Consider the following 22,980-nt stretch of genomic DNA (forward strand, 5'->3'; position numbering starts at 1 on the left):
AAACTTAATCCATTCTGGGAGTCTGTTCGAATCCTGAAATGGTTCGAAAACCAAGATGCGTCTTCCAGTTGGCTGCAGGAGTTTCCTGCAGCCAATCAGAAGCCGCGAAAGCCATGTTGGACGTTCAGCTTCTGAAAAACATTCGCAAACCAGAACACTCACTTCCGGGTTTGTGGCATTCGGGAGCTGATTTGTTCGGGAGCCAAACCGTTTGGCTGTCAAGGTACCACTGTATACACACACACACACACACACACACACACAACCTTAGCTGCTGTCCCGTTCAACCCCTCCCATTCCACCAAGCCACGTTTTGCCTCTGAAAAATTAAGGGTGGTTCAAAGTTTAGTCATGCACAGCCTCTGGAAAATTGAGGCAGTATATCCTTACACTGCCAGAAACAGGAACAAAATAAAAAAGCAAAAAATGTTCCTCTGACTCAGCTTCTCCAAAATCAGTTTAAGGGCAAGATCTGAGCTTTTCAATGGGTCCTTGTGGCTATGCCTTCATATAGCAGCTTGATCTGGAGGAGAGATCAGTTTTTATTTAGTTAATTTATATACTGCCCTATACCCAGAGGTCAGGGCAGTTCACACAATGATGAGGGTGGGGCCTGGACTGACTCCAGCTGCAAAAGCTGAGACTGCTGAACAGATTCTTGGGCTGGGGTATTGTTTAAGGTTTTTTTGTTGGGGATGGGGCTGTTGCTGTTTTTGACATTAATTTTTTGTATCTTTAGGTCTTACAATTTATGTGGGAATTGCACAACTTGGTTGCATATTTTTTGATGTTTTATTTATTGTTTATCACTTCTTTTGCCATGTTGTAATCATATCTGACTTTTTTTCCATGTTGTAAGCCGTCTTGAGCGTGGTTTTAACTACGGAAAGGCAGCGTATGATTAAAATTCTGCGAACCTGAATATTCTGCACCCAGATAAACCCAAGCCTGGAAACTTCAGCGACGCGCTGAATTGTATCCCAGAAAAAGGTTGCAAAGCCAATTTCGCATCCTCTTGCGGCTACAATGTTGAAGCCCCGCCTGCAACATTCTTTCGTCGCTCCGCTGGAAGAGATTTGCAACACGCTCCGTTCCTTCGTGGACAAAAACATGTTTTCCCCTTGCAGCAAAAAACGCCAGTTGTTTTTATGGCTTGAGATCAAATGCACAGCAAATCCCAGGACCTTAGAAGATGGATGCATTTGGTGTGGGGCGGGGGGGGGGTCACGCGGAGAAAGCCCCACCCCCATTTCCCAACCATCCTCTTCCTCCCTCCTTTTCAGGAAATGACAAATATTTGCACCCGGGTCAACCAGCCCTCCTGCCTCGCCCCCACCTAAACCCTCCCTCCGCCCCCTAAGGCAGCCCTGCGCACCCCATAGCTGTTCAGGAGGGCGCATGGGACTCCCGCGATGGGCAGGTGGAGGCTGATGTGGCGGGCTTGGGGGCGCACGAAGCCCCCGGGACTGAGATCCGCGGTGAGTGGAAAGCATCGCTTTTTTAAAAAAAGAGAGAGATGCGTGCCATCCCGACGAGCGTGGGCGGAGCCCGTTGTTTTGCAAACACGCTGCCCGCGTGCGGACGTGCGGGGAGCCGCGTCTGCAAGATGGGGAGGGGGGCGGTGCGCGGGGATCGTCTTTGCGCGCAGACTTGGGTGGGAAATCCCGGGGAGCTGGGGGGGACCACTCGCTCCTCACGAGGAAGCTTATGCACGGAGTCGGATCGAGTTGGGAAATGGAGAACCTCGCACCCCACCAAAACTCCCCACATTTGATAGTGGGCGGTAGAGGGAAGCGCCGTTTGTTTTGCAAAGCGTGCGCGCCCTCGGGGCTTCCATATGGCGAGCGTCTGCCTGCAAGGGGAGGAAAGTGGACGGCTCTTGCACAGAGGACGAAGGGGAAAGTTAGCCCGAGTTTAGCCTTCAGATGATCGCAGCGCCCGTGAGAGTGGAGAGGCCCGGATAAACTCTGCAGTGGGTGGAGAGAGGCGCTTAGGATACAAACGGGTGGGGCCGCGCCAGACAGAGCAAAACCGCAAAACTCTTATTTAAAAAACACAAAAGCAAAGCCATTCACGATCCTGCCCCTCTGAACATCGTGCCACCTCTTTTTCCAGTTCCGCCCGCTCCGCCATTGGCTTCGTGTGCTGGAAGGCGGCGCATGCACCTTGCATTTAAAGTACATTCCACCAGCGCCCCCAGGATCCTGGGAAATGCAGTTTACCAGTCGCGGTACTACAATTCCCAGACCCCTTTTCTAAAAATGATGGTTGCTAAGATTTGTTTTTTGGGGGGCGGTGCTTTTAAAATGTGATTTGTATGCACCCAAAGATTCCTGCTAGGCCTGTCTAGCTCAGGAATGGGGAACCTCAGGCACAGTTGCTAAATGCAGTTCTCTCAGCTTCGTTTTCGGGCCCTCGGGTCTCTTTGCCAAGTTGTGCCTTCTCACTGGTCCTCCTTCCTTGTTTTGCTTGTCTGGATGAAGAGTTTTGGGGCATGCTGAAAGGTCTGGCTTTTGTGTAACTGGGATGTACCCAACTACACAACAGTAAATGTAAACAGCCACACTTTGGCCTCTGAAAAGTGACCCCTGGAATTTGCCCTCTCTGAGTGGCAAAATTTCTCAGCCCCTGATCTAGTCCCAACATCCTGTTGCCGCAGTGGCTGAACAGACGATGCCACTGCCATAGAATGACCGCAGGCAGGACATGAGGACAACAGTGTTTTCCCACCTCTGTCCCCAAGCAGCTGGCAATCGGAGGCAATGAGCTCTTAAAGGTAAAGGGACCCCTGACCATTAGGTCCAGTCGTGGCCGACTCTGGGGTTGCGGCGCTCATCTCGCTTTATTGGCCGAGGGAGCTGGCGTACGGCTTCTGGGTCATGTGGCCAGCATGACGAAGCCGCTTCTGGCGAACCAGAGCAGCGCACAGAAATGCTGTTTACCTTCCTGCCAGAGTGGTACCTATTTATCTACTTGCACTTTGACGTGCTTTCAAACTGCTAGGTTGGCAGGAGCAGGGACCGAGCAACAGGAGCTCACCCCATCACGGGGATTCGAACCGCCGACCTTCTGATCGGCAGGTCCTAGGCTCTGTGGTTTAACCCACAGCGCCACCCGCATCCCTCAATGAACTCTTATTCCTCACTATAACCAGACTTCTAAGAATGTGTGCCCACATCCCTCCCCTTTTGTTTTATCTACAGTCTACTCATTTAAAACTCCCCCCGGTAAAGATTCCTGGAAACTGTAGTTTGTTAAGGGTGCTGGGAACTGTAGCACTCTAAAGGGTGGAACTCGCAGAGGCTTAACAAGCAACCCCTCTTCCCAGGGAACTCTGGGAATTGTAGCTCTCTTGCAGGCATCCTGACACCTTTGAGTGCCCTTAACAAAACTACAGTTCCCAGGATTATTTGAGGGGCGGGGGGAGCCATGACTATTTAAAGCAGTATGATACTGCTGTATAATGCAGAGGGGGCCTTGGTTAAACTCAGAGTAGACCCATTGAAATTAGTGGTCGTAGGACCATTGATTTAAATGGGCTTCCTCTGCATAGAACTCATTGTTGTTTGTGCTGTGCGTAGATGCTGAGGGCAGAGCCATGCCTTATTGAAGGTCAGGCAAGATGCAGGGCTTTGTACATGTTTTGTCCCTTCAGGTCGGCAGCACACAACGGCGGCTTAATTAAAACCCATTTGTGGGGATCTGCCCTTGGGGAAATCTCGGCAGCCATTGAAGATATTTGTTGAGTTGAGTGTTAGAAACTCAGATACAGAAGCTAATCACCAAATGGTACCTTAAACCTAGGTTATGGTCACCACGCTGGAATGTCTAGGTGCCTTTTTTTTTACAGTGAAATTTCTTATTCTTGCTGCTGTTATTATTTTTTGCTTCTATACCGCTTTATCTTTTAAAGAAAAAAATTCAGTGCCGTTTACAATGCATCAAAACATCAAATAAAGCAACCCAGAAAAAAATCAAATTCAAACATCAATTTAAAAAAATCAGATCCTTCTCTACGTGACATTTTTCATTTCCCAGCTTTATTTTTTTAAAATAATATTTATTAACAGTTTAAAGGGTATAAAAAAAGAAAAATAATTCAACAAAACAATACAATACAATACAAAAACAAAAACACTACATAACACTGACATTAAAAACATTAAATTAACAAAATACAACAAACACAATTTAAAACACATCCATAATTTCAGTATCTTATCTTTCATTCACTTATTTCCATGACTTCCTCACACCTCCCTTTTTGTATTCCACTTCAATTAACTGTTTCAGCAAATCCTTTCCATCTTCCTCAGTTTTCTGTCCTGTAATTTATCTTAACTTATTTTAACCTTATTTTTTTCCCTTTGATACATTAAAAATCCATTTATAACCTTTCTGCTAAAGCCATATAACTTCATTCCAACATTTTTCTAGCATTCATTAATTTTACAGTATTTCTGTAAATAATCTTTGAATTTTTTCCAATCTTCTTCCACCGACTCTTATCCCTGGTCTCGGATTCTGCCAGTCATTTCCGCCAGTTCCATATAGTCCATCAACTTCATCTGCCATTCTTCCCGGGTGGGTAAATCTTGTGTCTTCCAATACTTCGCGATAAGTATTCTTGCTGCTGTTGTTGCATACATAAAAAAAGTTCTGTCCTTCTTTGGCACCAATTGGCCGACCATGCCCAGGAGAAAGGCCTCTGGTTTCTTCAGGAAGGTATATTTAAATACCTTTTTCATTTCATTATAAATCATCTCCCAGAATGTCTTAATCCTTGGGCATGTCCACCAAAGGTGAAAGAATGTACCTTCAGTCTCATTACATTTCCAACATTTATTGTCAGGTAAATTATAAATTTTTGCAAGCTTGACTGGTGTCATGTACCACCTGTAAATCATTTTCATTAAATTCTCTCTTAGAGCATTACATGCTGTAAATTTCATACCTGTGGTCCATAACAGTTCCCAGTCAGCCATCATAATGTTATGTCCAACATCATGTGCCTATTTAATCATAGCAGATTTTACCATTTCATCCTGAGTGTTCCATTTCAACAGCAAGTTATACATTCTTGACAAGTTCTTAATTTTGGGATCTAACAATTCTGTTTCCAATTTTGATTTTTCCACCTGGAAACCAACTTTTTTGTCCGAATTATATGCCTCCATTATTTGGTAATAATGAAGCCAATCTCGCACTCTGTTTTTCAATTTCTCAAAACTCTGTAGTTTTATTCTGTCTCCATCTTGTTCTAAAATTTCCCAATATTTCGGCCATTTGGCCTCCATATTGAGTTTTTTCTGAGCCTTCGCTTCCATTGGAGACAACCATCTTGGGGTTTTATTTTCTAACAAATCCTTATATCTTATCCAAACATTAAACAGTGCTTTTCTAACAATATGGTTTTTAAACGCTTTATGTGCTTTTACCTTATCATACCACAAGTATGCATGCCAACCAAATACATTGTTGAAACCTTCTAAATCCAACACATCAGTGTTTTCAAGAAAACACTTGAAAATACATTTCCCAGCTTTATATTTACAGTGGTACCTCGGGTTAAGAACTTAATTCGTTCTGGAGGCCTGTTCTTAACCTGAAACTGTTCTTAACCTGAAGCACCACTTTAGCTAATGGGGCCTCCCACTGCCTCCATGCCCCCACCGCGCGATTTCTGTTCTCATCCTGAAGCAAAGTTCTTAACCCGAGGTACTATTTCTGGGTTAGTAGAGTCTGTAACCTGAAGCATCTGTAACCCGAGGTACCACTGTATAGCTGTTCCATAGCAGAAGGACTCTGGGAAGCCAGTGTAGCGTAGTGGTTAAAGTGTCAGACTAGGTAACCTGGGAGATCAGGGTTCAAATCCCCACTTAGTCATGAAACTCACCAGGTGACTGTGGAGACAGTCGTGGCCTCTTAACCTACCTCACACGGTTGTTGTAGGGATTATCTGAGGAAGGGGGGTGTACCATAGACTCCTTGGAGAAAAAGGTGGGCTATTAATAATAATAATAATAAAATATAAAAATTTATTTATATCCCGCCCTCCCCAGCCGAAGCCTGGCTCAGAGCGGCTAACAACAATAAAAGTAACACAGCATTCTAAAATCAATTCATTTTAAAATCAATTCAAAATCAAATTAATGGCAACTACTGGGCTAGAGTTCTGTGAGGATTACCAAAGGAGGGGGTCAGGCTGAGTCCAAACCAAAGACCAGGCGGAACAGCTCTGTCTTGCAGGCCCTGTGGAAAGATGTCAAGTCCCGCAGGGCCCTGGTCTCTTGTGACAGAGCGTTCCACCAAGTCGGGGCCACAGCTGAAAAAGCCCTGGCTCTGGTTGAGGCCAACCTAACATCCCTGTGGCCCGGGACCTCCAATATGTTTTTATTTGAAGACCGTAAGGTCCTTTGTGGGGCATACCAGGAGAGGCGGTCCCGTAGGTACGAGGGTCCTAGGCTGCATAGGGCTTTAAAGGTCAAAACCAGCACCTTAAACCTGATCCTGTACTCCACCGGGAGCCAGTGCAGCTGGTATAGCACCGGGTGAATGCAATAAATAAGGCCTTCTGACCTGCTTAAGGAAGCTGAAAGGGCCGACCAGATGGAGACGTTGGCACCCAGAAATCTCCTTGTGGCGCCTGGGGAATTTCCAACCCTGGTTGAGTGGGAGTGACTGTTCTTTTGACTCTGCCCTTTCTTCCCTTCCAGACACTCCACTGCAGGCATGCCTCATCCTTCCCGCTCCCTCGCCAGCCCCTGCCCTCGCTGGCGGAGACCACGGCCCGGTACCTGCGCTCCCTGGAGCCTCTGGTGAGCCCAGAGGAGCTGGAGCAGACGCAGCAGCTGCTGGCCGAGTTTGGGGTGCCAGGCGGAGAGGGCGAGAGGCTCCAAGCACGGCTGCAGCGCCGGGTGGACCGCATGGAGAACTGGGTAAGGAAGGGGGACCCGGGGCTCTGCGGAGAGACCCCACAAGGCAGGAAGCAGCTGCCGGTGGCAGTGGGGCTTCCTAGCAGAGCTCTTAGGGCAAATTCATGGCATACATTGAAAGTGCTATGCTACCATGTTAAACAGCCATGGCTTCCCCCCCAAGGGATTCTGGGAACTGAGTGATGCTAAGCCCCTCACAGAGCTGCAGTTTCATTTTACACCAGGCACCCCCAAATTCGGCCCTCCAGATGTTTTGGGACCACAACTCCCATCACCCCTAGCTAGCAGGACCAGTGGTCAGGGATGATGGGAATTGTAGTCTCAAAACATCTGGAGGGCCAAGTTTGGGGATGCCTGTTATACACCTTTAGGTGCCGGGGGGAACTGTTCCTTTTTAACTGGGCCTTTGGTTTTCGAGCGTAATTGCTTCCATTTTTGAACGCGCCTCAGAAGTTGAATGGCTTCCGCTCCATGTTTTTCAATTTTCTCAACGGGTTTTCGGACATTTCGGAAGTCAAACACTCTTCCGGAACAGATTATGTTTGAAAACCGAGGTTCCACTGTTTATATTTTGTAATTTTATGTTGCGAACTGCCTGGAGATCTACAGGTATAGGCCGGTACACAAATTAAAACAACGACACAGTTTCCAGAGTCGTTTCACAGTCACTGGGAACGCAGGGGGTTGTAGCTCTGAGAGGGGAATCAAGGTCTCCTAAGAGCTCTCGGGACCCTAAATAACAAATTACGGGTCCCATGATGATTTGGGGAAAGGCATGGCTGTTTTAAAGCTGGTACTGTAGCTGCTCCGTTAGGACAGACAGGGCACAGCCCAGGAGCAGACCTTGTTAATCTGCCACCTGTGCATGCCATTTACCTTCCTGCCACAGTGGTACCTATTTATCTACTTGCACTGGTGTGCTTTCAAACTGCTAGGTTGGCAGGAGCTGGGGCAGAGCAACGGGAGGTCACCACCATTGAGTGGATTCGAACCACTGACCTTCCGATTGGCAAATGCAAGAGGCTCGGTGGTTTAGAAAACTCACCATGAACACCTCCCTCAATGGCGCTCATTTGAGAGGTGCTGGAACTGAGTTCCTGTTACTACTTCCTGGAAAAAAGCCCTGGTGGGGGGGGGGTGACACATCAGGGCAGAGAGAAGTGTTGTATTCCCTTGTCCTAACTGTATCCCATTCATTCCAGATCACAGACTGGTGGGTTCAGTCAGCGTACCTGGAAAGCCGCCTGCCGCTGGCGGTTCACTCCAGCCCCGCTGTTGTGCTGCCCAAGCAGGATTTTAATGACTGGAAAGGACAATTGAGGTAAGGAAGGGGGCAGTGGGTGGGGGATGGAAGGATACTCAAGACCGGTGAGGAATTTTGGCAATCAGTGGGGAAGCTGCCTTGGCTTTAGGCTGTTCACGTTATGTTCCCTGCACAACCCACTTCTGAGGTCCAGCTCCGAGGGCCTTCTGGCAGTTCCCTCCCTGCGAGAAGTGAGGTTGCAGGGAACCAGGCAGAGGGCCTTCTCGGTGGTGGCGCCCGCCTTGTGGAATGCCCTCCCTTCAGATGTCAAGGAAATAAACAACTATCTGACTTATAGAAGACATCTGAAGGCAACCCTGTTTAGGAAAGTTTTTAATGTCTGATGTTTTATTGTATTTTTAATACTTTGTTGGAAGTCGCCCAAAGTAGTATAAGTAGTAATAATAATAATAATAATAATAATAATAATAATAATAGTTCATTATTATGTATACCCTGCCCATCTGGCTGGGCTTCTCCAGCCACTCTAGGTGGCTTCCAGCAAAATATTAAAATAAAGTAATGTATCAAACATTAAAAGCTTCCTTAAACAAGGCTGCCTTCAAATGTCTTCTAAAAGTCTGGTAGTTGTTGTTCTCTTTGACACCTGGTGGGAGGGCGTTCCACAGGGAGGGTGCCACCACCGAGAAGGCCCCCTGCCTGGTTCCCTGTAACTTGGCTTCTCGCAGCGAGGGAACCGTCAGAAGGCCCTTGGCGCTGGACCTCAGTGTCGGGGCAGAACGATGGGGGTGGAGACGCTCCTTCAGATATACTGGACCGAGGGCTTTTTAGGGTGACTGGGGAAACCTAGCCAGATGGGTTCTGTTCATCCAGGGGGAACCTTTGGCCTGCCAGAGTTTTACTCCCAACTCCCATCAGCCCAAGACAGCATGGCCAGTGGTCAGGTGTTGTGGGAGTTGTAGTTCTGCAACACCCGGATAGCACAGGTTCGCCACACCGTGTTAATCTTGCAGCAGCAGCTCTTATTGAAGCTGTCCGTGTGAACGCACCCCTGGCTTGAATCCGGGTTGTCACACAACTGCTTCAGGCTGAGTCACGGTGTTTAGAAATGAGCTCACCCGGACACCGAACTAGTTAAGCATGATGTAAAACGAAGTATAATTACCAAGTGGGTGGATGGCAATTAACCACAGCTATCCCTGCAGTTAATAAACCTGTTGCTGGCAGCAGATCAAAGTGGACCGGGTGACCAAACCTGTATCCTTATGATGGCTTCTTGGGAAGGAACAATTGTACTGGGGGTATAGCTCAGTGGTAGAGCATTTGACTGCAGATCAAGAGGTCCCTGGTTCAAGTCCGGGTGCCCCCTCTTTTTGGAGGAATTTGCATTTTTAATCCTTCCCTAGCCCCAGTGTTTCAGGTTAGTTAAAATGTATAATTGTTTTTCCTTTGGAAAATATCGCAATAAGGGCCAGGACAGGTCCCATATTCCTTGTTCAAGGCCAGTTCTCCCTTATGGGGGGGGGGAGGAGAAAACACCTTTTACATTTTTGGTTCTTCCAATCCCCAATGCCTCCTCTTGTGGGTAAAATCTTGAAATACTTTGGCACGTAATTTTGTCATTGAACAGAACATCTGAGTGATACCAATACAGTGGTACCTTGTGTTATGGATGGGATCGGTTCCGGAGGCCCATCCATAATGTGAAATTCCCGCAACTCGAAGCACTGTACCTGCGCAGGTGCAAAGCGCAATTTAGTGCCTCTGCACATGCGCAAGCGGCGAAACCCAGAAGTAAACCGTTCCGGTACTTCTGGGTTGCCGCGGGACATAACGCAAAAAGACGCAACATGAAGCGGTGCAACACGAGGTATGACTGTATATTTTGCTGTCGGAACTGGAGCAGCAATTCGGTGTCCCCACATGTCAAGGCACATAGCCCTGAAGGGCTGGCCATTATTATTATTATTATTATTACTCCTACTACTACTACTACAGTGGTACCTCAGGTTACAGGCACTTCAGGTTACAGACGCTTCAGGTTACAGACTCCGCTAATTCAGAAATAGCACCTCAGGTTAAGAAATTTGCTTCAGGATGAGAACAGAAATCGTGCAGCGGTGGCGCAGTGGCAGCGGGAGGCCCCATTAGCTAAAGTGGTGCTTCAGCTTAAGAACGGACCTCCAGAACAAATTAAGTTCTTAACCCAAGGTACCACTGTAATTATTATTATTATTCTCTGTCCATCTGACTGAGTTTATGTTGGCCTCTGTGGCAGAAAATCCCCATGGCAGTAAAGCTAAAAAAACAGTGTCCCTCTCATGATACGCAAAAGCAGCTGCCTGAAGCTTACCTCCTTTCGTCTAACAGTAGGGTCGGTGCCATGGAGATACTCTGAGGCCCGGTGTGACTGTGGGGACAAACCCCTGTTCATCTCTGACCTGGCGAGAGTTGAGGGGAAAGTGCAGCTTGCTGATTAATTTTGAAAACGCTCAAAAAGAAGCAAAATATTTTTCTACTGTCCTACTTTTTCTGAACCGATTGTGAGGTCTGGGAGATGCTTCGTCCTTGGATAGCTCAGTTGGTTTGAGCATGGTGCCGATAACACCAAGGTTGCAGGTTCGATCCCTTTGTGGGACAGCTGCATATTCCTGCGTTGCAGGGGGTTGGACTAGATGGCCCTTAGAGTCCCTTTCAGCCCTATATTTCTATGGTTCTTCAGGTTCAGGGGGGAAGTTGGAGGTCTCGAAACTTTTGCTCTTTTCTTAACAAAATCAGTAACACTGGTACCGGAGATCCCACTACAGTGGTACCTCGGGTTACATACGCTTCAGGTTAGATACGCTTCAGGTTACAGACTCCGCTAACCCAGAAATAGTACCTCAGGTTAAGAACTTTGCTTTAGGATAAGAACAGCAATCGGGCTCCGGTGGTGCAGCAGCAGCAGGAGGCCCCATTAGCTAAAGTGGTGCTTCAGGTTAAGAACAGTTTCAGGTTAAGAACGGACCTCCGGAACGAATTAAGTACTTAACCCGAGGTACCACTGTACTAATAATTGCCCATAATCTGTGGCTACAGGAAGTGTTGGGTGTGTTCTCCACTTGCAGATGGAAGGCAAACAAACATAGGTGTGTGTGGTCCACGCTCTGTGTCAACGGAGGCTGCTCTCTGGAATATGCTCCCAAACCCTTTGCAATGCAAGGGGTTTGTTGCCTACCAGAAAAGCTGCTCTGGGAAGATTCCCTGCAGATGGAATATTCAAAAGCAATTACTCATAAATATATGGCAGAGAACAATGTGGCAAAACCAGTATCCATAACTAAGCTTCAGGTGAGGCACATCTGTGTGCTGGGGGTATAGCTCAGCGGTAGAGCATTTGACTGCAGATCAAGAGGTCCCTGGTTCAAGTCCGGGTGCCCCCTCTTTTTATTTTTAGGAGGGATTTTGTTTGATTTCTCACCTTCCCTTTCCTTAAAGGTTCATAGTGAATAAAATTCAGGAGTAACCTCCTTACTAGGAACATATGGGAAAGTATCAGGAAAGCGATCTCACATCTTTCAATATTACTTTCTCTATTTCTACCCTGCTTTCTTGGCAAAATGTCCACAAGGCAGCTTTCAACAAAATAAGATCAAAACACAGCGTAAAAGCAAAAACGTCAAAGAACATCAGCAGGTTAAAGCAGAAGTCGGCTACCCAATAAATATGGGCTTGTACACTATCAATTTTTGACCAAACTGCGGGAGGTAGTGGAGGACAGAGGTGCCTGGCGTGCTCTGGTCCATGGGGTCACGAAGAGTCGGACACGACTAAACGACTAAACAACAACAACACTATCAATAAATCTTTACAGCCTTCAGTGAAGTTGGGAAGGAGGCAGATATTTACATGGGTGTCCACCGGGAGGGCAAGGGGGGCAGTTGCCCCCTGCCTCAGATGAAACATAATCCCCACATTCCCAGCTTTCATTAAAAAACAAACAAACTAGAATTTGTAGAATCCAGGATGTGGGACAAAATGCTCAGACACAATTAGGGACATTTGTTGTTGTTGTTGTTGTTTAGTCATTTAGTCGTGTCCGACTCTTTGTGACCCCATGGACCAGAGCACGCCAGGCACTTCTGTCTTCCATTGCCTCCCACAGTTTGGTCAATCTCATGTTCATAGCTTTGAGAACACTGTCCAACCATCTGGTCCTCTGTCGTCCCCTTCTCCTTGTGCCCTCCATCTTTCCCAACATCAGGGTCTTTTCCAGGGAGTCTTCTCTTCTCATGAGGTGGCCAAAGTATTGGAGCCTCAGCTTCAGGATCTGTCCTTCCAGTGAGCACTCAGGGCTGATTTCCTTCAGAATGGAGAGGTTGGATCTTTTTGCAGTCCATGGGACTCTCAAGAGTCTCCTCCAGCACCAGAATTCAAAAGCATCAGTTCTTTGGCGATCAGCCTTCTTTATGGTCCAGCTCTCACTTCCATACATCACTACTGGGAAAACCATAGCTTTAACTGTATGGACCTTTGTTGGCAAGGTGATGTTTCTGCTTTTTAAGATGCTGTCTAGGTTTGTCATTGCTTTTCTCCCAAGAAGCAGGAATCTTTTAATTTCGTGACTGCTGTCACCATCTGCCTGTGATCATGGAACCCAGGAAAGTAAAATCTCTCACTGCCTCCATTTCTTCCTCTTCTATTTGCCAGGAGGTGATGGGCCCAGTGGCCGTGATCTTCGTTTTTTGGATGATGAGCTTCAGACCATATTTTGCACTCTCCTCTTTCACCCTCATTAAGAGGTTCTTTAATTCAATTAGGGACATAGAAACTGCCTTATACTGAGTCAGACCACTGGGTTTCAGATAGGCGGGGTATAAATAAAATAAAATTATTATAATATTATTATTATTATTATGGTCCATCTAGCTCTGTATTGTCAACACTAAACTGGTAGCAGCTCTCCCTAGCAATGCCAAGACTTGAACCTGTAACCTCTTGTTTGCAAAGCAAACGCTGTGCCTCTGAACTGTAGCCCTTCCCCTGTACTTCTCATTGTTGGTAAGAAATTAGCCTGCTCCCCCTTTTGAGAGTTTTACTTTGTACCCTACCCCAACAACACCAAGAACAAAAATTCCCATGGGTGCCTATGCAGGCAATTCCAGAGCCAGTGTGGTGTAGTGGTTAAGAGCGGTAGTCTCGTAATCTGGTGAACCAGGTTCGCTTCCCCGCTCCTCCACATCCAGCTGCTGGGTGACCTTGGGCCAGTCCCACTTCTCTGAAGTCTCTCAGCCCCACTCACCTCACAGAGTGTTTGTTGTGGGGGAGGAAGGGAAAGGAGAATGTTAGCCGCTTTGAGACTCCTTCGGGTAGTGATAAAGCGGGATATCAAGTCCAAACTCCACTCCATTGCACATCCCGGAAGCCACAACTGAGAAGATCACGTATCAGATGACAAGTGGAACCAGGGTCCTGGGAAACCATTCAAAGCTCAGAATCAGTCTGGGAAGAAGCAAAACTAGACAGAGGAGCAGTGCAATGTGTTCTGAATGGGCAACCCCCATAATGGCCTCTGCGATTGAACTTTGGTCCAATTGGACAGTCTCCAATGGAAGACCACATTACCTACAGTTCCGTGTCTGGAGGGCCAAATATACACCTGAGGTGTATATTTCTGGGAACCATCTTACTTTTGTGATTTTGAGGTGTCTAACGCTGTTTTTAACACTGTGTCTTAGTGTTGTAACCCACTCCGGGACCTTAGGGTGAAGGGCAGGTAATTAATAATAATAATAATAATAATAATAATAATAGCAGAGTAAGAGGTGCCTGATTCAAGCTCAGGTGCTTCCCATCTTTTTAAAGGCACGCCTGCATCTCTCTCTCTCTCTCTTTCTTTCTTTTTAAATTTATTTAATCATTTTTTCAATACAAACAACAACCGCAAAAGACACATACAACAAAAAGCATAATAACACTGATAACAAATTTGACAATTCAGATTTGAATACACTGATACACCTATGGCTACACCTTTTTAACAATATTTTCCCACCTCTCTCTCCTCCCCTACTTCCCACCACTATCCGCCTTATCGCTTAAATATTCCTTCCAGATTTCTTCATATTTATCCATTCTTAATTTGCGTCGACATGCAATTCATTCGTATGTAGCAAATCTGTCCATATTATCAATCCATGTGCTCAATGGAATCTTTTTGCGGCTCTCCCAATTCATCAAAACAAGTTCTTTTGCTTCTAATATAGCATGGTACATCCATTTTTTTTTGCTGTGGGTTAAAGCCTCAGCGCCTAGGACTTGCCGATCGAAAGGTCAGCGGTTCGAATCCCTGCGGCGGGGTGTGCTCCCGTTGCTCGGTCCCAGCGCCTGCCAACCTAGCAGTTCGAAAGCACCCCCGGGTGCAAGTAGATAAATAGGGACTGCTTACTAGCGGGAAGGTAAACGGCGTTCCGTGTGCTGCGCTGGCTCGCCAGATGCAGCTTGTCACGCTGGCCACGTGACCCGGAAGTGTCTGCGGACAGCGCTGGCCCCCGGCCTATAGAGTGAGATGAGCGCACAACCCTAGAGTCTGGCAAGACTGGCCCGTACGGGCAGGGGTACCTTTACCTTTAATCTCCCACATTTCCAGAATATAATTACGTCTATATCTTTCTTCTTCCATGACCTCAAAAGCTCATGGTGGGTAACACTTCTTTCTAGAAACATATGATTGGGCAAATCCTATATCCATAATTAAGAGTTTTTAGAGATAACTCAGTTCACTGTCTGTTGAAGGAGGTAGCTCAGTGGTAGAGCATTTGACTGCAGATCAGGCTTTTCTTACCCTCTCTTTGGGGGAAAGGAGGAATAAATCCTATCTGGGTGTTATAACCCCCTACATATAGAGAATAGGGATGCAAGTGGCACTGTGGTCTAAACCACTGAGCCTCTTGGGCTTGCCGGTCAGAAGGTCGGCGGTTCGAATCCCTGCGACGGGGTGAGCTCCTGTTGCACTGTCCCAGCTCCCACCAACCTAGCAGTTTGAAAGCACACCAGTGCAGGTAGATAAATAGATACCGCTGTGGCGGGAAGGTAAACGGCATTTCGGTGCGCTCTGACACTCGTCACAGTCCTATGTGTGCCAGTAGCGGTTTAGTCATGCTGGCCACATCACCCGGAAAAGTGTCTGTGGACAAATGTAGGCTCTCTCGGCCTGAAAGCAAGATGAGCGCCGCAACCCTGTAGTTGCCTTTGGGTGGACTTAACCGTCCAGGCGTCCTTTACCATTTACCTTTACCGACATACAGAGAGAGATTTAGGTTTTTTAAATTAAAGTTTTCAGCAGGCATTTAAAAGTTGAAGCTGCACCTTTATTAGCAGTGTCGCACAGTGACCTGGATGCTGTCCTGCATTCTTTAACTGAGATTCCTGCATTGCAGGGGTTAGCACTGTGGTCTAAACCATTGAGCCTCTTGGGCTTGCCGGTCAGAAGGTCGGCGGTTCAAATCCCTGCGATGGAATGAGCTCTCATTGCTCTGTTCCAGCTCCTGCCAACCTAGCAGTTCAAAAGCACACCAGTGCAAGGAGATAAATAGGTACTGCTGCGGCGGGAAGGTAAACGGCATTTCTGTGCACTCTGGCTTCCATCACAGTGCCCTGTTGTGCCAGAAGCGCTTTAGTCCTGCTGGCCTCATGACCTGGAGAGCTGTCTGTGGACAAACGTCGGCTCCCTCAACCTGAAAGCGAGAAGAGCGCCACAACCCCATAGTCGCCTTTGATTGGACTTAACTGTCGACGGGTCCTTTGCCTTTTACCTTTTACTAGATGAACCTTGGAGGTCCTTTCCAATTCTACAGCTCTAGTATTCTATGACATTAAAGGCTTAGTTCCCTGTTGTCAGGGGACGCGGGTGGCGCTGTGGGTTTAACCACAGAGCCTAGGACTTGCTGATCAGAAGGTTGGCGGTTCGAATCCCTGCGATGGGGTGAGCTCCCGTTGCTCAGTCCCTGCTCCTGTCAACCTAGCAGTTCGAAAGCACGTCAAAGTGCAAGTAGATAAATAGGTACCACTCCAGCGGGAAGGTAAATGGCATTTCTGTGCGCTGCTCTGGTTTGCCAGAAGCGGCTTAGTCCTCCTGGCCACATGACCCGGAAGCTGTATGCCGGCTCCCTCGGCCAATAAAGCGAGATGAGCGCCTCAACCCCAGAGTCGGCCACGACTAGACCTAATGGTCAGGGGTCCCTTTACTTTTACCTCCCTGTTGTCAAATGAGATTTGCCATCTCAGGGAACAATCAGTGATGCTCTGGCAGATGATCTCAGGGATCGAGCTGGAACTTAAAGATTAAGGATGTACAGTCATACCTCAGGTTACAGATGCTTCGGGTTGGGTTTTTTGGGTTACGGACCGCCGAATCCCAGAAGTACCAGAATGGGTTATTTCCTGATTTCGGTGGCCGCGCATGTGCAGAAGCACCAAATCACAACCCGCGCGTGCGCAGATGTGCAGCTGTGGGTTACGAACGGTGCGGGCTGCAAACGTGCATCCAGCACGGATCATGTTCGCAACCCGAGCTTCCACTGTATGTTGTTCAGGGCTTTGTAAATTAACCCAAGGACCTCGAACCTGGCTCAGTAGTAGATGAGCAGCCAGTGCAGACGCTTTAACAGTTCTGTCACATGTTGTTGGTCAGATGTTCCTTCAGCAACTCAACCACCACATTCTGCACCAGCCAGAGCTTTTGAGCCAGGCCCTAGGGCAACCCCAAATAGAGCACACTACAGTAGTCCAGCCTCAAGGCTCCGAACACATAAACTAGCTGTGTCCTCCAGCTGTTTGGACTGATGAGAGTTGGACGTTCTAGACATCTGGAGGCCACCAAGCTGCTCCAGAAACCCTTTGCAATGCACAGATTGATGTGGAAGCGTTGCCTGCTAGGTATAATGTTTGCAGTTGTTAGTCATAAGTACACAGGAGGAGAACTATGTGGCAAAACCAGTATCCGTAAGAAGGCTTGCTGGGCAGGCATGCCTAGGTGCCGGGGGTATAGCTCAGCGGTAGAGCATTTGACTGCAGATCAAGAGGTCCCTGGTTCAAGTCCGGGTGCCCCCTCTTTTTAGAGGAATTTGTTTGTGGTTTGCCACCTCCTCACTTTCTCCAATAGCTTGTGGTGGGTAGCATGGGAGATGCTTTTAATGAAATTTGATGTAGAACAGGAAGATCAGTGATGGTAGAAAGGTTATTTCCCTAACTTTACTCATCTTCGCCTGCCTTGTGCAACAATAGGAAGTGTAGGTAGTTTTCCCAGGTGTCCTCTCAGCCTGCAAGCAGATGATGGCTGGGCCAGGACTCTGCATGAGTTGACTGTGTACTCAACAGCCTTTTGCAATGCAGAAGTTTGCAGGAGGTGGTTGCTCAGCAGGGGAAAAAAATGATGATGTGGCAAAAGTTGCCTATAGGTGGAGCAATTAAAACCATTAGCCGTAAGTACACAGCAGAGAACAATGTGGCAAAACCCGTATCTATAAGAACGCTTGCTGGGCAAACATGTCTATGTGCCGGGGGTATAGCTCAGCGGTAGAGCATTTGACTGCAGATCAAGAGGTCCCTGGTTCAAGTCCGGGTGCCCCCTCTTTTTAGTGGCAGGTAGGGCTCCGCTGTTCTCCTGCCTTCCCAACATTGCAGGCTCCCGCTGCTTACTGCAAGGGGAAGGTGCTCAGAGCTCAGTGCATTGCATGGTGGCAGTTGCATCAGATTCCCTCTATCACCATGCTCTCTGCTCCTTGCTCCTGAGCTGCCAGCCTACTGTTCTGTTGTAACACTGCAGTTAGTGTGGCCATCTATCAGTGACCATACAAACTGCAATGTGACGACAGCCTTACATTTTTATTATATGGTTTCCTCACCTTTACTGATCTTCCTCCGCCATGTGCAGATACAGGATGTTTAAGCTGTTTTTCTCAGACGTAATCTCAGTTTGCAAGGGGATGGTGGGCCCAAAGAAATACCTAGTGCACTGTGTGAGCTGACTCTGCTCAAGAACCCATAAATTAGCAGCAGGTTGTTCCGCAGAAGAAAAAAATGATGCGGCCAGTGTTTCCTGTAGGCAGAGTATTTAAAATCATTAGTCGTAAGTACATGGTAAAAACTATGTGGCAAAACTAGTATCCATAAGAAGGCACCCTAAGCAGACATGTCTATGTGCTGGGGGTATAGCTCAGCGGTAGAGCATTTGACTGCAGATCAAGAGGTCCCTGGTTCAAGTCCGGGTGCCCCCTCTTTTTAGGGTTTGCCACCTCCTCACTTTCTCCAATAGCTTGTGGTGGGTAACCTTGTAGACGGGTTTAGGGAAATAGAGGCTGCAACCATTTTCTGCGCGTCCAAAATGTGCACGACCGTGCACACTGCTCCAAACCTGGATGTGACCCCCCCATTTTTAAAGGGGCTGGTGAGAAGGCGCAGCTGTTCTGCCTTGATTTCCCAGCATTGCAGACCACTACTGTTTCGTGAGAGGGAGAGGTGGCAGGGATCTTGGCGCATTGCATGGCGCATGAGCATTTGATCAGTAGGTAGTGGCACAGTGTATGGAAGTGGCATCTCATGCTCATTCCCCCCACGGCTGAAAGAAAGAAGCCTGTGTATGAAATGGCAGGCTTTTTTCTCTTGCTTCCAACAGCAGCAGGGCAGGAGGACGCCCCTTCGTTCCCCTCCACCCCATCAGTGACAGGAGGAATTTGAGACACTGCTTACTGTTGCCTGCCTCCCTCAGCTGCCAGCTTCCTGTCCTCTTCTCACACTGCAGTTCATTGGGCCACCTGTTGGTGACCATTCAAATTACAGCGTGGTGACATCCTTACAATTTTACTATATACAGTACTATGAAAAAAGATTAGTGGTGGTTAAAAAAAATAAAATTGCCCGCCTTTACTGATCTTCTCCAGCCATGTGCCACCAGAAGAAGTGCAGGTAGTGTTCTCATATGTAATAATCAGTTTGGGGGGATTGTTGTTGGGCCTAAAGCTGCGGCCTCCGTGTGAGCTGACTCTGCTCTAGAACACTTTGCAAGACAGAGATTTGCGGGAGGTTATTCCTCAGTAGAAAGCTTGATGTGCAGTGAGTTGCCTGTAGGTAGGGTGTTTAAACCATTTGTCGAAAGTACAGGGTAGAGAACTATGTGGCAAAACTGGTATCCATGAGAAGGCTTCCTGGGCAGACATGCCTATGTGCCGGGGGTATAGCTCAGCGGTAGAGCATTTGACTGCAGATCAAGAGGTCCCTGGTTCAAGTCCGGGTGCCCCCTCTTTTTAGAGGAACTTGTTTCTGGTTTGCCACCTCCTCACTTTCTCCAATAGCTTGTGGTGGGTAAGCTGGTAGACGGGTTTAAGGAAATAGAGGCTGCAACCATTTTATGCGCGTCCGAAATGTGCGCGACCTTGCACATTGCTCCAAACCCCGATGTGATCCCCCCATTTTTTAAGGGGGTTGGTGAGGAAGTGCAGCTGGTTCTACCTTGCTCTCCCAGCTTCCCAGCATTGCAGGCCACTGCTGTTTCCTGAGAGGGAGAGGTGGCAGGGATCTTGGCACATTGCATGGCGCATGAGCATTTGATCAGTAGGCAGTGGCACAGTGTAGGGAAGTGGCGTCTCATGCTCATTCCCCCCACGGCTGAAAGAAAGAAGCCTGTGTATTAAATGACAGGCTTTTTTCTCTTGCTTCCAACAGCAGCAGGGCAGGAGGACGAAGGGGAGAATTACTATCTCCCCTTCGTTCCCCTCCACCCCATCAGTGACAGGAGGAATTTGAGACACTGCTTACTCTTGTCTGCCTCCCTCAGCTGCCGGCTTCATGTCCTTTTCTCACACTGCAGTTCATGCGGCCACCTATTGTATTGTATTGATCTTTATTACGGCCATTGGCCCATCACACGAGAGTTTCCCATACCAACATAATGTACTTAAACCTCCAAATTTAAAACCGCCAAGACTTACGAAAAACAGAAAAGAACCAAAGCAAAACAAAAACAAAAGACCAACATCATACATTACAATAAATTTGTAACATAAACATCGCCCTCTACTCATAAATTAGTAGAAGACATCAATGGTGAAATCACCTAATTACATCCTAAAACATAGATCATAGTTTAAAGAGATTATCCGAGCCACACAGGAGTCCGTTTCTCTTCTTTAGGGATAGGACGCTGATCAAGAATCTGGCAACCATGAGTGATCTTAGGGGGTCATCATCATTTAATAGATATCTCAGTTTGGCTTCATTCGTATCATCGGCAATTCCCTTTAGATACTGAGCAAGAAACTTGCTCCTGGCCGATGAGTGAAAAGCACAATCAAAAATTATGTGATGCAACGATTCCGGTGCCCCACAATTACAATCACATAAGAGCTATATCTGTCCATTGGAGAATCTATTTCTCAGCACGTTCGATGGGAAGGTGTTGAATCTTGCCTTTACAAAGGCATATCTATGAGCCGAAGAAGTTAAGGAATTCAAATAGTTTGGGAGCCTTAAGAGGGGTAATAAACCAAGGTTTAGAGGTGAGCAGGTACCATTGCCCAAGACCATTTTCTGTTGCAAGTCCATCTCCTCTAGTTTACAGGTTACTGTTCTTTTAGCTGGAACTATATCCTGCTCTAGTAATTTGGATGGGGAGATTCCCATTGCCGTAATTTTCAGTTGTAAATTTTTTACCCATGGGCTCTGGAAATCATCTCTCCACATACATTGCCATGCGGCCACCTGTTGGTGACCATTCAAATTGCAGCGTGGTGACATCCTTACAATTTTATTATATACTACGAAATAAGATCAGTGGTGGTTATCTATATCATCTATATCTATATCATCTATATCTATCTATCTAAGCTCTATATACCCGCCGTTACTGATCTTCTCCTGCCATGTGCCACTAGAAGAAGTGCAGGTAGTGTTCTCATATGTAATAACCAGTTTGCAGGGGATTGTTTTTGGGCCTAAAGCTGTGACCTCCGTGTGAGCTGACTCTGCTCTAGAGCACTTTGCAACACAGAGATTTGCGGGAGGTTATTCCTCAGTAGAAAGCTTGATGTGGAATGAGTTGCCTATAGGTAGGGCGTTTAAAACCATTAGTCGAAAGTACATGGTAGAGAACTATGTGGCAAAACTGGTATCCATAAGAAGGCTTCCTGGGCAGACATGCCTATGTGCCGGGGGTATAGCTCAGCGGTAGAGCATTTGACTGCAGATCAAGAGGTCCCTGGTTCAAGTCCGGGTGCCCCCTCTTTTTTAGAGGAATGTATTTCCAGGTGTTGCCAGCAGCTTGTTTTCCGCAATAGCTTGTAATGGGAAACCTCATAGATAGGTTTAGTGGAATACGATGTAACTGAGACTGTGCCCCTGCTCGCATTGCTCACCATCCCCACCCAGCCACTACCCCCTACCAAACCTGTCAGCATGCAGAGGGCCGGGAGGCCAGCTGGCTAGCCCTGGCTGGACCATCTCCTTCCAGTCTTCCCGGTGCGAAGACCATCGCCGCTGCTCCGACATAAATCAGAGACCCGGGCTTCAAACCTAGGGCACACTATCAGCTGATAGAACTGCGAACACAGAATAGGCATGAGGCTTGTGGAAGCATACTACTACTACAGATTTATTAATCATAAATCAGGACAAAGAGACATGTCGTCTCTCTCTCATGTAATCTCAGAGAGAAACAAAAGCAAAAGCTATACACACAAAGGAAGTACCCAGCATACTGTGCTGGAATGTAAACAGACATGTGACACATAACAATCCCATGTCTGTTCCTTAAGGTGGAATGGAAAGGTCAACAAAACCCACCACCCCTTGCAAATTCCCCTCCTTTTACACCTCACCAACATTCCAGATCCATTTGTTTTGTTTAGTCGTGTCCGACTCTTCGTGACCCCATGGACCAGAGCATGCCAGGCCCTCCTGTCTTTCACTGCCTCCCACAGTTTGGTCAAACTCATGCTGGTAGCTTCAAGAACACTATCCAACCATCTCGTCCTCTGCCGTCCCCTTCTCCTTGTGCCCTCCATCTTTCCCAACATCAGGGTCTTTTCCAGGGAGTCTTCTCTTCTCATGAGGTGGCCAAAGTACTGGAGCCTCAGCTTCACGATCTGTCCTTCCAGTGAGCACTCAGGGCTGATTTCCTTCAGAATGGAGAGGTTTGATCTTCTTCCAGTCCATGGGACTCTCAAGATTCTCCTCCAGCGCCAGAATTCAAAAGCACCAATTCTTCGGCGATCAGCCTTCTTTATGGTCCAGCTCTCACTTCCATACATCACTACTGGGAAAACCATAGCTTTAACAATACGGACCTCTGTTGGCAAGGTGATGTCTCTGCTTTATAAGATGCTGTCTAGGTTTGTCATCACCTTTCTCCCAAGAAGCAGGCGTCTTTTAATTTCGTGACTGCTGTCACCATCTGCAGTGATCATAGTTCATCCAATCTACCAGCCGTCTTCTGACATGCCGTAGTAGCTGCTGAGGCAGTTCAGGGCAAGCTCCATTACTCTGTCTACTTTCCAACACTGCAGATTTATGCTGTTGACCAAAAGCGGACATGTGGCATAGACCAATCTGACGGTCTTGCCACCACACAGATATGTCAAGCTCCCTGCATGCCTCACAACCAGCATTTAGTGACATCTCACCTTCATTGCCCCTACTACCGAGAGAAGGAAGCCTGCAATTCACAATCCAGAGGTTTCCCCCTATCAATTTCTGTGGCAGTGGGGGGTCCTCTCCTTACCCCACCAGTTGTGGTCGCAGGGGGAGCAT

At 47.4% G+C, this 22,980-nt stretch overlaps 1 protein-coding gene and 7 non-coding genes across 9 annotated transcripts in view; all 8 read left to right on the forward strand.

Annotated features, from left to right (window-relative positions):
• Positions 1-1,299: 1,299 nt before the first annotated feature.
• LOC128409018 (carnitine O-acetyltransferase-like) overlaps positions 1,300-22,980 on the forward strand; it is a 42,984-nt gene continuing 21,303 nt past the window's right edge. Inside the window, exons 1-3 of one of the 2 annotated variants that reach the window (XM_053379177.1) lie at positions 1,300-1,478; positions 6,717-6,938; positions 8,138-8,256. In XM_053379177.1, coding sequence (XP_053235152.1) covers positions 1,413-1,478; positions 6,717-6,938; positions 8,138-8,256 — 407 coding nt within the window. In that variant the 5' untranslated portion in view covers positions 1,300-1,412. The remainder of the gene's footprint in view (positions 1,479-6,716; positions 6,939-8,137; positions 8,257-22,980) is intronic. The other variant, XM_053379176.1, reaches the window with a different exon arrangement.
• Positions 9,497-9,568, forward strand: TRNAC-GCA (transfer RNA cysteine (anticodon GCA)). Its single transcript has one exon. It is a non-coding gene; the product is annotated as a tRNA-Cys (tRNA).
• On the forward strand, positions 11,550-11,621 carry TRNAC-GCA (transfer RNA cysteine (anticodon GCA)). The gene has a single exon. It is a non-coding gene; the product is annotated as a tRNA-Cys (tRNA).
• Positions 17,218-17,289, forward strand: TRNAC-GCA (transfer RNA cysteine (anticodon GCA)). The gene has a single exon. It is a non-coding gene; the product is annotated as a tRNA-Cys (tRNA).
• TRNAC-GCA (transfer RNA cysteine (anticodon GCA)) lies at positions 17,738-17,809 on the forward strand. The gene has a single exon. It is a non-coding gene; the product is annotated as a tRNA-Cys (tRNA).
• On the forward strand, positions 18,384-18,455 carry TRNAC-GCA (transfer RNA cysteine (anticodon GCA)). The gene has a single exon. It is a non-coding gene; the product is annotated as a tRNA-Cys (tRNA).
• On the forward strand, positions 19,406-19,477 carry TRNAC-GCA (transfer RNA cysteine (anticodon GCA)). The gene has a single exon. It is a non-coding gene; the product is annotated as a tRNA-Cys (tRNA).
• TRNAC-GCA (transfer RNA cysteine (anticodon GCA)) lies at positions 21,383-21,454 on the forward strand. Its single transcript has one exon. It is a non-coding gene; the product is annotated as a tRNA-Cys (tRNA).

The sequence above is a fragment of the Podarcis raffonei genome, chromosome 2, assembly GCF_027172205.1.
Source record: "Podarcis raffonei isolate rPodRaf1 chromosome 2, rPodRaf1.pri, whole genome shotgun sequence".
Lineage (NCBI taxonomy): Eukaryota > Metazoa > Chordata > Lepidosauria > Squamata > Lacertidae > Podarcis > Podarcis raffonei.